This window comes from Limulus polyphemus, unplaced genomic scaffold, assembly GCF_000517525.1.
Source record: "Limulus polyphemus unplaced genomic scaffold, Limulus_polyphemus-2.1.2 Scaffold2721, whole genome shotgun sequence".
Taxonomy (NCBI): Eukaryota; Metazoa; Arthropoda; class Merostomata; order Xiphosura; family Limulidae; genus Limulus; species Limulus polyphemus.
In genome coordinates, this window is record NW_013668331.1 from 41,068 (window position 1) to 55,413 (window position 14,346).

At 29.8% G+C, this 14,346-nt stretch overlaps 1 protein-coding gene across 1 annotated transcript in view; it reads right to left on the reverse strand.

Annotated features, from left to right (window-relative positions):
- The window catches only part of LOC106467730 (E3 ubiquitin-protein ligase MIB2-like), a 65,739-nt gene that overhangs the window by 3,899 nt on the left and 47,494 nt on the right, over nucleotides 1-14,346 (reverse strand). The window contains exons 9-15 of the mRNA XM_022395919.1: nucleotides 14,146-14,282; nucleotides 9,542-9,690; nucleotides 8,969-9,125; nucleotides 7,882-8,036; nucleotides 4,422-4,548; nucleotides 3,622-3,840; nucleotides 472-650 (exon numbers count right to left, since the gene is read on the reverse strand). Coding sequence (XP_022251627.1) covers nucleotides 472-650; nucleotides 3,622-3,840; nucleotides 4,422-4,548; nucleotides 7,882-8,036; nucleotides 8,969-9,125; nucleotides 9,542-9,690; nucleotides 14,146-14,282 — 1,123 coding nt within the window. The remainder of the gene's footprint in view (nucleotides 1-471; nucleotides 651-3,621; nucleotides 3,841-4,421; nucleotides 4,549-7,881; nucleotides 8,037-8,968; nucleotides 9,126-9,541; nucleotides 9,691-14,145; nucleotides 14,283-14,346) is intronic.

A 14,346-nucleotide genomic window follows, 5' to 3' on the forward strand; every position in this document is an offset into this window, starting at 1 on the left:
AGATGAAGTAGTAACAGAAAAACAGTATGGCTCTTTGTGAAGATATGATATAAATCTTTAACTACTATCATTCCGTTTTATACGAGATATAAAACACAGAAAACAAAATATCTCAGAAAATTTGCTTCTCATCAACAACTTTCACAGTAGCATTTTTGAGCAATAAAAACAAGTATTTTTACAATGACATACATTCTCAAGTAGTGCTAAGAAAACTGAAATAAATCTTAGAGTTTTGATTGTATCTAAAAAGTCTGTTACATTAAATACCAATTTCAGTTTTATAGATGGGAAATTGATGCAGTTTATAAATAATCTCACTCATGGTCCTATTTTAATTTGTTAACAAAGCAAAATTGTGAATAATAAGCCTTTAATAATCAATTAGCCACGTGTATAATCTTTTGGTGTGATCATTCAATATTCCAAAGACATAAAATAAATCAAGGAAGTACATATATAACTTTCAACCTTTTTAGAGTTGCGTGATAACGAACTAAATCTTTCATTGAAGTATCAGGTAATAAATCAAGAGGTGTCTTCCCTTTCTGATTTCTATGATTTAAATCCCCTCCTTCTTGAGCCAGAAAACAAGCAATAGCAAGTCCAACATTGCTTTCATGTCCTGCAGACCCCAGCTGACTTAAAATCTGTAAAAGTATAACAAACAAATGTCATGTTTCCAAGTATCTCAGTTTATGCATTTCCTTTATAGTATCTAGTGTAACAGTTTTTGATAAATCTTTCAAGCTATTAATATTAAAAAAATTAATAATTCTACAACAAGATTACAATAAATAAATCTTTAAATTGGCATTTTTCAATACTGAAATATTTATGTTTTAAAAAATACAGAGTTGCCATTCATAATTTTACTTATTTTGATCCAGCCACTTAATATTGTTAATCTGGAAAATTAACTTCAAATTATGTCAGAGACAAAATACAATATTGTTTTGAGGTATTTTAAGGTTCAAGATACAATATAATGTCAAACAAACTGTAGGTATTTTATGGTTCAAGATACAATATAATTTCAAACAAACTGTAGGTATTTTAAGGTTCAAGATACAATATAATGTCAAACAAACTATAGGTATTTTATGGTTCAAGATACAATATAATTTCAAACAAACTATAGGTATTTTATGGTTCAAGATACAATATAATGTCAAACAAACTATATGTATTTTATGGTTCAAGATACAATATAATTTCAAACAAACTATAGGTATTTTATGGTTCAAGATACAATATTAGAAGCTAATATACAATTCAGGTTCGGTACTGAAAGTGGAGCCTTTTTTTCACTGCCATATTAACCTATGCCACTTTTATTAATAAAACCTTTATTTAATCTATATGGAATCACATTCTTGAACCAAGTGGATTAGAGGAGAAAAATTTGTACTTTCTTACCATCGGAGAAATTACAATATCAGACCAAGATCTGTTAAAGTTCAAATATACTTAACATGCTACAGATATTGACAAGCCAGAATTTAAAATTAGAAACTCCAATCTTCTTGCTTTATTGAGATATAAATAAAAATATCAAGCCCACATGACACACCCCATCAATGTCATTATGTATTTAAAAAATGTCAATAACTCTTTCTCTGACATTGACATTGAATTATTCATAACAGTAGAAAGAGAAGCATTTTGCTTCTTAAAGATTCCTTATTTTCTTTTGTTTTGCTTCCTGTAAATAGATATTTAGCCTCAGTTTTATTGTTTGCAATTGTATTTTTCTGCTCTGAGCAGATATTACAATTTTCTTGACCTACTTATAGATTATTTATAAAGCCAGTTAAATTATAGTAGCTTTGGAACATTCTATTCTAGTGTCAAATACATTTTTTGTGTTCTAAAATGCATATCTGAAAAGAACAATAATGATATTGTGGAGAACCAACCTATTTTGAAAAAAGTAATCTGATCGTAGTACATTTCCAAGTACAAATAGGCTGAGATAAGCTAAGCAATAACATTTTTTTATGTATATTTTCTATTTACTGTTATGTGTATTTTTTAATAAAAGTAACTAAAACGTAAAAATTATAAACTTAGTAGGTTGGATAAAAAAAATTGATAATTAAATAATTTCTTGTGATAGTTTGATTGGCTGGCTTGAATAATTCACATGGTGTGAGATTGTTCTATTCACACTATGCTGTCCCAGCATGATATATTATATTTCTTGTGATAGTTTGATGGGCTGGCTTGAATAATTCACATGTTGTGAGATTGTTCTATTCACACTATGCTGTCCCAGCATGATATAATATATTTCTTGTGATAGTTTGATGGGCTGACTTGAATATTTCACATGTTGCGAGGTTGATCTATTCACACTATGCTGTCCCAGCATGATATATTATATTTCTTGCACTGAGAGACATCGAATGTAAAGCAATAAAACTAAAAGAAAGCAAATGTGAAAGCTGAAGGATAAATAATGTAACTGTCTGCTACAATTATCAATAATTCTAGAAAAAATAAAAGGTATTTTTGATTTTATTTTTATATATCAATTTTTACCACAACTAGTGTCATGGTAGAGAAGATAAGAGATAAAGTACAAATTTTTATTGAAAAACAAATCATGAAAATCACTCAAAATAAAGACCTCATACATTCACAGATAATTCTTTAGTAAAAAATACTTTCTAGAAAAAAAAAATGAATTTTTGTGCACAACATACTTGTAATGTTTAATAAAAGCTTTGCCACATTTCATGAAGATACATTTAGTACACCCAGTGTTATAGTATGTAGAGTTTCATGGTGGTTACAAGGTTGGTCAAAATGATCAAGATTAATAACAGTAACTTTTCTTGTTGTAGTTTTTACTTCTTTAAGCTGGTATCATGGATGCAAATTTCATAAGTGCAAAACTGGTACTTTTACCAACAGCAATCAAAATACTATAAGACTCTACATCAAGTATATATATTTACTATAAGCTTATACCAGGCCTTGACAAATATATACAGATCTAGGAGCCAGGTGTGCCTAACTTCACTTCAATTTGTACAGGGAATTATGGGTTACACTAATGCCTCGATTATCTGCACCTCCATTATCTGGTTTTTTTTTCCCTGTCACTTAGATATTAACTTGTTTGCTAAAGTTCAGGTGTTGCATGATATCCAAAGTTTTTACCTGCAGGATCCGGCATGCATTCAAATTGTAAGTTGATTGGTTCAAACCTAGCCTTGCCTCCACCAATACAATCATAGAAATAAAGTCTGACTAAAAGAATACAAAAATAGCTCCAGACTTCCAATAGTCCAGAACTGTTCTACGTTTAAGTTCTACTTAGCACAGCCCTATGCACAAATAAAATACTAGGGAAATATTTAGTTACCATGGTGACCTGTTGCCCAGGATTTCTAGAGGCCTGTGCATTTTAATTAATTTGAAGTAATGTTTAAATATGTTATTGTATATTTTTTATTATTTGAACAAGAAATAAGTATAATCTTAATACATTCATCAAGTAGTGGGATTGACTGCCACTTTTATGTTGCACCCATAGCTGAAAGCATGTTTAGCACATAATGTAGGCTTAGCTTGGACCTTCTGATCCAGTTTGAATAAAATCAAACTTCTTACACTTGTTATACAAGGAGATTCAAAGTTTTCCACATCATGTTTTGGTACAAGTTTTCTAATCAAGGCTAGATGAAAACCAGTATCACCATCTTCATCTTCAGCATTTACATCTGCTCCCATAGAAACAAGAAGCTCAATCAGTGAACAGTGACCCTGGCTTACAGCAAGGATAAGTGGTGTCTGCTTTCTGTTGTTACGAACATCCACTTCACACTGACCCTGTATAATGAAAAAGTTAAGAAAATTTATGACAAGATTGAAAACATTCTCACATGACAAACACACATGTACATCATAGTTGATTTTAATCACTTAATATTTCTAAATATAAGGTTTCATATCCTCACAACATAAATTTTGATCACTCCACATCAGTAAAACAGTGTATAAAAACTTTACATATCATGAAAGATTTTTATTGATTAATTAGAGTTAAAAGCACTTACACCTCAGCATATTTTCACATCTCAAAAAAAATGATTCAAAACTTTTCATCTCATAGTAGATTTTAATAAGTTGTATATATATACCTAATATAATATTAGCAATGATCAGTAAATAAATAACTTGATAAAAGCATTTTTCATTATTTCTTATTAGAAACAGGATGTTGAAAGACTTGATTTAGTTACTAAATTTTAACTTACTTTTCCTAATTATGGATACTGTATAGTAGTTTTTAATGATGTAATATGTCATAGAAAAACAGTACGGTATTCTACTGACTGAAATTACCAACTATGTGTTAAGACTTTTGGGAAAAATAACATTAAACAACAGAGGATTAGTTAAAAACTCACTTGTGTAAGTAATGTTTCTGCTACTTGATAATGACCATTAAGGGCAGCTAGATGAAGGGCAGCAAAACCATCATCTTTCTTAACATCAACTATTTGTCTGGTCTTAAATATCAGGCGTTCTGTAGCACTACATAAGAACATAAATATCTACAGATGAATATTATTAAATACGGTAATATATTCTCACAAACATAACACACTGTCAGTAAATAAAATACCTTTAATATAAGTTAACTATAACAAAAATTAAGATGACTTTGTTCCCTGTTATTCACAATTTTGGACAATTTAAAGACATTAAAACAATGACTTACAAGTTCGAACAATTTAAAGACATTAAAACAATGATTTACAAGTTCAAACAATTTAAAGACATTAAAACAATGATTTACAAGTTCGGACAATTTAAGGACATTAAAACAATGATTTACAAGTTCGGACAATTTAAAGACATTAAAACAATGACTTACAAGTTCGAACAATTTAAAGACATTAAAACAATGATTTACAAGTTCAGACAATTTAAGGACATTAAAACAATGATTTACAAGTTCGGACAATTTAAAGACATTAAAACAATGACTTACAAGTTCGAACAATTTAAAGACATTAAAACAATGATTTACAAGTTCGAACAATTTAAGGACATTAAAACAATGATTTACAAGTTCGAACAATTTAAGGACATTAAAACAATGATTTACAAGTTCGGACAATTTAAGGACATTAAAACAATGACTTACAAGTTCGGACAATTTAAAGACATTAAAACAATGACTTACAAGTTCGGACAATTTAAGGACATTAAAACAATGATTTACAAGTTCGGACAATTTAAGGACATCAAAACAATGACTTACTGCCTCACAGACAGACACTTTAAGAAACAGATTCAAAGCTGAGTAAAATCCTCTATCAAATGTAAATTTTCTTCTCTTAACCCTTTCATATGGGGTAGGTCAAAGTGCACATGTCACAACCTTTTACAGATTTGCATTCAGAACAAAATTAAGCAACTTTGTTATCAATTTATGTGAATAAACTTGTCATCAAAACATAGTTAATAAATCACATTTTAAGTCCTTAATTTTATAATTAAATATTTAATAAATCCTTAATCTCCCCTAGTGATGAGAATTGTGACATTTGTTTCTAGGTCTTTCCTCTTCTCTAATTTATTTACCACCCCTCCATAAATTACTTATTATAATACAATGAATTTCCAATAAAAATAAGACCTTGAATGCTTTCAAATAGTTGACTATTTTTCTTCAAAATATGTACTCACTAATCACCACCCTTTATTCTCCTGAAAAAAAAAACAGTCAACTATTTGAAAGAGCTTGAGTTTTGGGTTCTTTTTTTTTTTTTTACATTCATTGCACCTCTTGTGTGTGATCTGTGTATTAACTCTTTTATCAGAATTAGATAATACAGATATTAGTCAGGCAAAGCATAATTTCTATACACTTCAATTTTATTTGTTTATGTAGCCATAAACTAGAAAAATGAAACCCACAGTTGCCACACCAACCTGTCACATCCTCTCTTTCAAATAGTTTTAGACTACATTATGTATAATAAACAGAAAGCCAAGGTTTCAATCTATGAAATGACATATTATGTTGTCTATTTCATTGTTCACTTTCCAATTTGTTCTCATGGGAATCACATTAATGAGCTTAGCTGAATTTAAAAAAGGCTTTTATTGCATAGTTAGAGAGCCAGAACAATTATGAGAGTTATAGAACATTGTTTGTTTTTTACAAGTTATTATTCTGTGTTCTTACATGCATTACCTAATGAAATAAAAATATATTTAGTGTAGTGGTATCATTAGTCTAAAAAAGTAGGCATAAGGTAGTATCATAAAATATATTTAGTGTAGTAGTATCATTAGTCTAAAAAAGTAGGCATAAGTTACATCATAAAATATATTTAGTGTAGTAGTATCATTAGTCTAAAAAAGTAGGCATAAGGTAGTATCATTAGTCTAAAAAAGTAGGCATGAGGTAGTATCATTAGTCTAAAAAAGTAGGCATGAGGTAGTATCATTAGTCTAAAAAAGTAGGCATGAGGTAGTATCATTAGTCTAAAAAAGTAGGCATAAGGTAGTATCATTAGTCTAAAAAAGTAGGCATAAGTTACATCATCAGTTGACAGAAGAAAAAAATTAGATCCAGGAAAGCACTATATTTCTTGTTTTTAAGGAGTAATTAAATTAATTAGTAGTTAGTAATCTTCATTTCATATTAAAATGTAATTAAAAGTTAGAAACTTATTAGGTTAGATTAGGTAACTTAAAGAATAATAATATTAAGATTTTCAAAAGGTACACTTCTGAGCAGCTCATACTTTATGTGATTCGATAGGGTTATATGAGCTAAGCATTCACCAAGTGATTTACAACTTATTGGTCGAATATTAGTTAGATATGGTTCAAATGGCAGTAAAGCAATAAAGTTTAAGTAGGAACAGATGTATACTGTTAACAGTTTAAATATTTTTAGGTTAAACAACTGTAGTTCCATGTTACAATATAAAGTTATTCTAGAAAGAAAAAAAAAGGGGTAATTTAGATTTATTTTTGGTTGTTATGATGTCGGTCAAATTGACTAACCTCATATAGAATTAGGGTAGAGAAAATAAAATATAAAGTTTTACTGAAAAAAAAAACCTTTGAAATTTATTTAGGAGGTTAGGTTATGCAAATGAAATTTGAGATTTCTCCAAAGAGAAAAAGTATTTTTAATCTGAATATTAAAATCACTTTGCACTTGAAGTAGTCAACACTTTGACTGTATATATTCATGGAGAATGTTTTAATGAAATTACTTCATTAAAAATTCTGATTTTTAGTTTATAAATGACTTTTAATGTTCACTAAAATTTGCAAAATTTCATGAAGGTACACAAAACATATTAGAAATGATAGTATGGAAACTATAAAGGTCAATTTGGGGTCAGGAACTTGCCAATTTGCCAAGTCCATAGCGAGAGAGTTAAAAGATATGAAATGTACACACATAAAAAATGTTCTTTAAATTAGTGAAGATTTTAAAAAGATATGATATTCTTAGCAAGAGATCATTCACTACATCCAGATACTAAATGAAGTGTACACTCAAAATAAAAACCAACATGTTCTAAAATAAAAACTTGAGTTTACCTCTAATTCCAATTTTAATATAACAACAAAAAATATACTGTTCTATACTAAAAGCTAAGCCTTATAAATTATTTAATGTAAATACAGTGATTGTTTACAACCAGTGAAGCATCTGTTGTAAACTAATAAAAACATTATAAAAAATGCATGTGATGTACACACAGATTTAATTGCTCAAGTAAAGAAAAAATTATTTTGACAACTTACACAACTAAATATAAAGCTTTAGTCCTATGTAATTTTTTACAAAACAACTTTAAGCTACACTAGACAAGTACAGTAGATACATACAAATTATTTCCTTTTAATGCAGCATGATGAAGAACATTAAATCCTCGTTTATTCTTGAGGGAGAAGTCAATTTCTGGCACATTAATGAGTAATTCTAAAATCTCCTGGCTGTCCTTTCCAATAGCGTCGTGAAGTGCTGTATCTCCATATGAATCCTAGAACAAACATCTACACATCATAATGTTTAAACTTTAGAAATATTTGTACCTAATAATTTACCATGTTCCATATAGCTTGAGAAGATGGAATACGTATATTCTGAAACATTCAATAATTAAATGTTTGTTACTGAGCACACACGTGTCAAATATTCTTTGTTGCTGCCTTCGTTTTGTTGTTCGTCCCATATTTTATGTTTTGATATGGAAACTGATTATGTAGTCTTGACTAAAGTTTAAATGTGTATTAGATAAACAAGTCTATGTGTTTTTTACATTGAAAATATTGGAATTCCACAAATTAACTCAATCTCAGTATCTAACATACACAAGAAAGAAATTAATTTTAATAGTTTATTATAAACTAGACTAACACATTTATCTCCAAGAGTATAATGCTAGAATGTGAAATGAAAAACAATCTTGGTTAAGAATATTTTAAATAAACATATTTTTAATATATGGTTCTATCATACTATGGTATTATCTGTATTCTCTAGTTACAGAAGATATTTCATTGTGACTCATACAATTTCTAAAAACACAACTCCTAGAGTTCAAAAGAGGGTTTGTTTATTTGTTGAGTTTCACATAAAGTTATTTAAAAGCTACTTAGATTAACTCTTCCTAATTTTGAAATGACAGATTAGAAAGAAGTCAGCTGGTAAACATCACCCACAACCAACTCATGGGCTACTCTCTACCAACAATACTAGAAGTAAAGGTTACCTTATAACGATCATTGTGGCTGAAAGGGCAAAATGCTCGTTGAAAGGATTTGATCCCTTGACCAGCAGATTTTGGGTCGAGTTCCCTAGCCAGCAGGCAGTACTAGGCCACACAAAAATAACTAATAGGAATTGTTAATTTCTTCATACAAATTCTGAATAAATTCAGTATAAATAATGTGAGCTAGCACACACACTCACCTGAATGTTAATGTTACACCTGTATCTGAGAAGAACCTTCACACAGTTCATATGTTGTTTGTTCACAGCAACATGTAATGCACTGCATCTAGCTTTATTGACTGCATCAATATCAGCATTGGCTTTAAGTAGTAGCTCCATGATATCGGGTTGATTTCTAATAGGAAAAGATCAAAACTGTAAAAACTGAGTGACATTTAAAAAATGTGACAGTTATAAACGTGTAATAAAAGCTTAAAAAATGCAATAATACAAAAAGTTGGCTTAAATCTTCCTTTCAAAGTAAGTTTATTTATTACCCCCCCCCCTGAAAGTCTTACAAAAATATGTTTTATGTGTAACATGAATTTTTAAAAATGAAAGTACAGGCATAAAAAAATAACTATTACTAATGAACAGACTTTACTACTTGACACAAATTAACTACCACCTTTATTTCAATGATTAGAAAGCATTAATATAAAGTCTAATGATGAGTTATTACTGAAAAAACAATGCTACAGCATTTGTGAGATTACATGTTACAAGAGAAAACATTCATTCGATCACAATAACCACTTCTCATTTATTTACCCAAAAGCAGAATAATGTAGAGCTGTGTCCCCATCATCATCCTGTATTTCTGTGGTAGCTCCAGCTGCTAGTATCATCTTAACTATGTCAATGTGTCCTTGGTGACATGCCACTTGAAGAGCTGTTTTCCCTGAGCTTTTCTGGTCCACCTAATGAAACAGCAAATCGTGTCTAAAATTTCCTTATAATGTACATACAAAACTTTATACAAATTACATCTGTGTTAACAGTACAGCATGATCTGCAGACATTTTTAAGGGTATCATACCATTCTGTCATGCAAACATTTTAAAATTTTATTTGACACTCCCAAAATCATATGACAATAAATGGATTTTAGGCTTTACTTGGCTCAAGTTTTCTGCAAAAATCCCATCTTTACCAACCAATAAAACACCAGCCCCAAACCAATCACAAGTTCATATTCTGCCTAATCTCAGTTTTAATTATGAATAAGCATTCTTGTATTTATGGCAGCTTTAATTGTTATACTCATACCTAATAAGTCAAAAAATGTGAAATAATCAGAGCTAGGCGATTTAATTTATTAATCAAATACCTATGAGCAGTGATTACGTCAACCAGTGTCATATGAACTAATCAAAACTATGATTAAGTCAATTAACGCTCATAACACGGGCTCGGTCAATTTGAATGACCATGTGACCTCTTTGTACTCATTTAAAGTCTGTACAGATTTAATACTTCTAACTTTCAATATAGTGTGTATATCTTCACAAAATTTGGTAGTCTTTCAGTTAATATTATAAGCCTTTCACATACAAAAACATCATATTTTTTAGTGAAGTATGTTTAATAAACTAAATAAAGATTTGTCCATGAATATATTGAGTATTTGCTTTGAATAATCTGTGTGCAAATTGATTTTCATGTTAAGATTAAAAATACTTTTATTCATCTCAAAAATCCCAAATTTCTTTGTATAATATCTAAAACCTCCTAAATACGTTTCAAATATATTTATATTTTAACTTTATTTTTTCTACCCGAACTCTATACGAGGCTGGTCAATTTGACTGACCCCGTAACCACCAAAAAAAGAAACTACCCTATCTTTTCTTTCTAGAATGACTTTAATAACCCACGAGCTACTCTGAGGTGCTCACGTGTGCCCCGTGAAAATTTTTTTATTATATTATTATCATGGTTTATTTTACCTAATCTAACCTTAACTAACCTAAAGTGATATCTATTTTTACATTTTAATTACTTTTATAATAATGCTCTTGACTATCAATCACAGTTAACCCTACTTTTTTATACTAATGGTAGTACTGCATTAAATAATTTTTTATTTAATTAAATAATGCACCAAAGAACATAGAATAATAACATGCAAAATGCAGACAATTTCCTCTAACAATCCCAATTTTTCTGGCTTTCTAACTATGCGTCAAGAGCTGTTATAAATGCATCCAAGCTAGCCATTATGACTCCCATGGGAACCAAAGTCGTATTACAAATGAAATTGATAATACTGTGTTCAGAAACCAATGTTATAAAATATGTCATTTGATTGATGAAAATGTTAACTTTCTATTGGTTATAGGTAATATATAATCAAACATAAGACAGAACTATTAACATATCCTGAAAGAGAGGATGTGACAGGTGGGTGTGGTAGGAGTGGTCTGATTTTCTATTTGATATCTTTGTAACCAAACAAAATTGAAGGTTATAAAAATTCTGGTTTGTCTCAGCAACAACGATTTTATAGTGAGTTATTTATGTTTAATTTTGTAGTTTCCTGGGGGATGGATAAAAAAAGAGATGAGAAGATACCTTGAGAAAATGTGTCACGTGAGTCACGCTGGGGGAAATTCAGGATTTTTATAAATATTACCTTATAAAATTAAAAACTTAAAACTTATGTACTATTAATATATGGATTATTAGCTAAGATTCTATGCTATACTAACTGGTATAACATAAACAAAATATAGTTTAATAAAATTTTGAATGTAAGACACTAAAACTTCGAGTCATGCTCAGTAAAGGATATCCAGGCAAGAGCATTAATTTAAATTTGTGATCTTGATTGTTACTGTTCCGGATTGTTCTAAGATTTGATCAATAGAATTCTGATTATATTGATTATCATGAAAAAATCAACTAATCAAAATTAGTGTTTCCCATTATTCCAACCAATGTACATGGGCTCAGTCCATTGGACCTTCCCTGTCTTGGAGAATAAATATTGACTGTAATTCCAAATTTACAATGCGTATGTACACAAAATATACAAGTCTGTTGTACACAAAAATCAGATGATTTATGAAGGTATTTGTACTCAAGATATACCTGTGAATTGATGATGTCAGTCTTACTCAGACTCTGATAAATCAGGGTGCAAGGTGATGTTCATGTGAAGAATAAAGATACTTTTTTCATCATACAGTTTCTGTATTGTAACTTATAGAACTTCTAAATGCACATCTACAGTTCTTTCAACATCACTGTAAATTATCTGTTACTCTCCTCTAACATGAGCTATCACTAAATCAGCAGTATATGGTAAACTTTAAAAGGTAGCATCATTTTACAACATCCCATGGTCACACAATATTCCAATAATAAACATATAACACTAAACTTTCAATAGTAGTCATTTCACAACATCCCATGGTCACATGATATTCCAATAACAGTTAGATGACTTTAAACTTTCAGTAATAGCATCATTTTACAACATCCCATGGTCACATGATATTCCAATAATAAACATATAACACTAAACTTTCAATAGTAGTTATTTCACAACATCCCATGGTCACATGATATTCCAATAACAGACCCATGGTTTTAAACTTTCAGTAATAACATCACTTTACATCCCACAGTCACATACCATTCCAGTAACAGCTAGATGACTTTAAACTTTCAGTAATAGCATCATTTTACATCCCACAGTCACATACCATTCCAGTAACAGTTACATGACTTTAAACTTTAAGTAATAGCATCATTTTACATCCCACAGTCACATACCATTCCAGTAACAGTTAGATGACTTTAAACTTTCAGTAATAGCATCATTTCAGAACACCCCACAATCACATACTATGACTGTTATGCCAAATCTACAATGTGTATCCATACAGAATGTGGCAAGCTTTTATTTTACAAAGGCATTTGTATTCAAGATATACCTGTGGTTTGATGATGTCAGTCGACTCAGACTCTGACAAATTGGAGTACAAGGTGATGTTCATGTGAACCATTGTTTGCATATTGTATTTTCATTACCTCTAGAGTTTCAAAAATTCATATCTACAATTTTCAGTACCCCTCTATACTGTATGTGGTATTTACTCTCCTCTACCTTGATCTATCACTAAATCAGCAGTTTAGGATAAAATGAATAGTTGATAACCCTGACATCAAATAAATATAATCCTATGTCGATTGGCAGTCTGTAAAATGTCATAGCTTGTGCACTTTGACCACCACCTCTGCACATAGGGTTACACAAATTACAATAACACTGACTGTCACAAAAATAATCAACTAATCAGAATTAGAGTTTCCAATTATTCCAAATATTGCTCCAAAACTTGCTTGCCCTGTATTTGCTATGGCAAAGCTGCTACAACTTTTTGAATTGCTGTACAGAAGGAGTGCAAATGATTGGTAGCACCCACTTCCAACCTTTTTCTTTTTTGGAACTGCTGACAAGAGGAAATGTAGCACCCACTACAAATGTGTGGCAGCTTTTTATTTGTTATTGAACAGGATTACCCTATTAACAAATACCACTAATCACCTATCTCTAGTACTAATGGCAACACATACCAAACTTGTAGTGAACAACTCAATACTGCAGAAAGATAAATATAATGGATGTTTACAACAATCTTTCACAAATTTATGAAATTCGTGAATGTTAAAGTAAAACTGTATTGCATACATAACATATACTAACAAAAATAACCAATAATCATGATTCTTTGAGAGAATATAAAAAAACAATAACTAAAGCAAGATTGTTCCATCCATATGATGTAGAATATTAAGTAAAGTCGTACTGCATGATATATTGAAGCAATGCCCATTATTTGTCTTCAAGCAATTTGTAACTAAAATTTTAAGTTAAGCCTTTCACTAAAATTCTCTTTTATACATGCCATCTATCATTTTCAACTCAAAAACCACATAAACACTTAATTTTAGTATGTCCTCAACTTCTCAATGGGAAATTTCATAAATATTGTGATCTTGCACATGAAAATTCCAGTTAAATACTTTTTTAATTAATAAAGAATATTACTTATTTATTGCAAGAAAATATCTTTTATTTTCAACTTCATTAATTTACTCTTAATACCATTATCATAAGAAACAAATAAATGCAGCTACAGCACAAAAAAAAACCCAGAAAGTGATGACTTTATATAGATGTAGTAGGAGAAATAACCCAAGTCTAATTTATGGCTAAAAAAATTTGTCTGAAAGGAGTTATTTATTTGAATGTCTGTTTAAACAAATATTTTGAAAAATTTAAAAGAATAAACATTGATTCCAGCATTGGTTAATTAATTCATGTTATTATTTTTAAGTGGCCTATGAGTATCTGTTTTGCCTACCTTATCAGGAAAAATTTGCAATAATTCTTGAACTGTCTCCTGATGGCCTTGAGCAGCCTCTCTCACCAGACGATCAAAGTTGCTGGTCTCAAGGTGGTGATGTTGATGTTCTACCAGCAGGTGGCTCAGCAAAGGATCTAGAAAATAACCAAATGTTACCTAAGTATTATTACATTACAAAGTAAGATATATATATATATA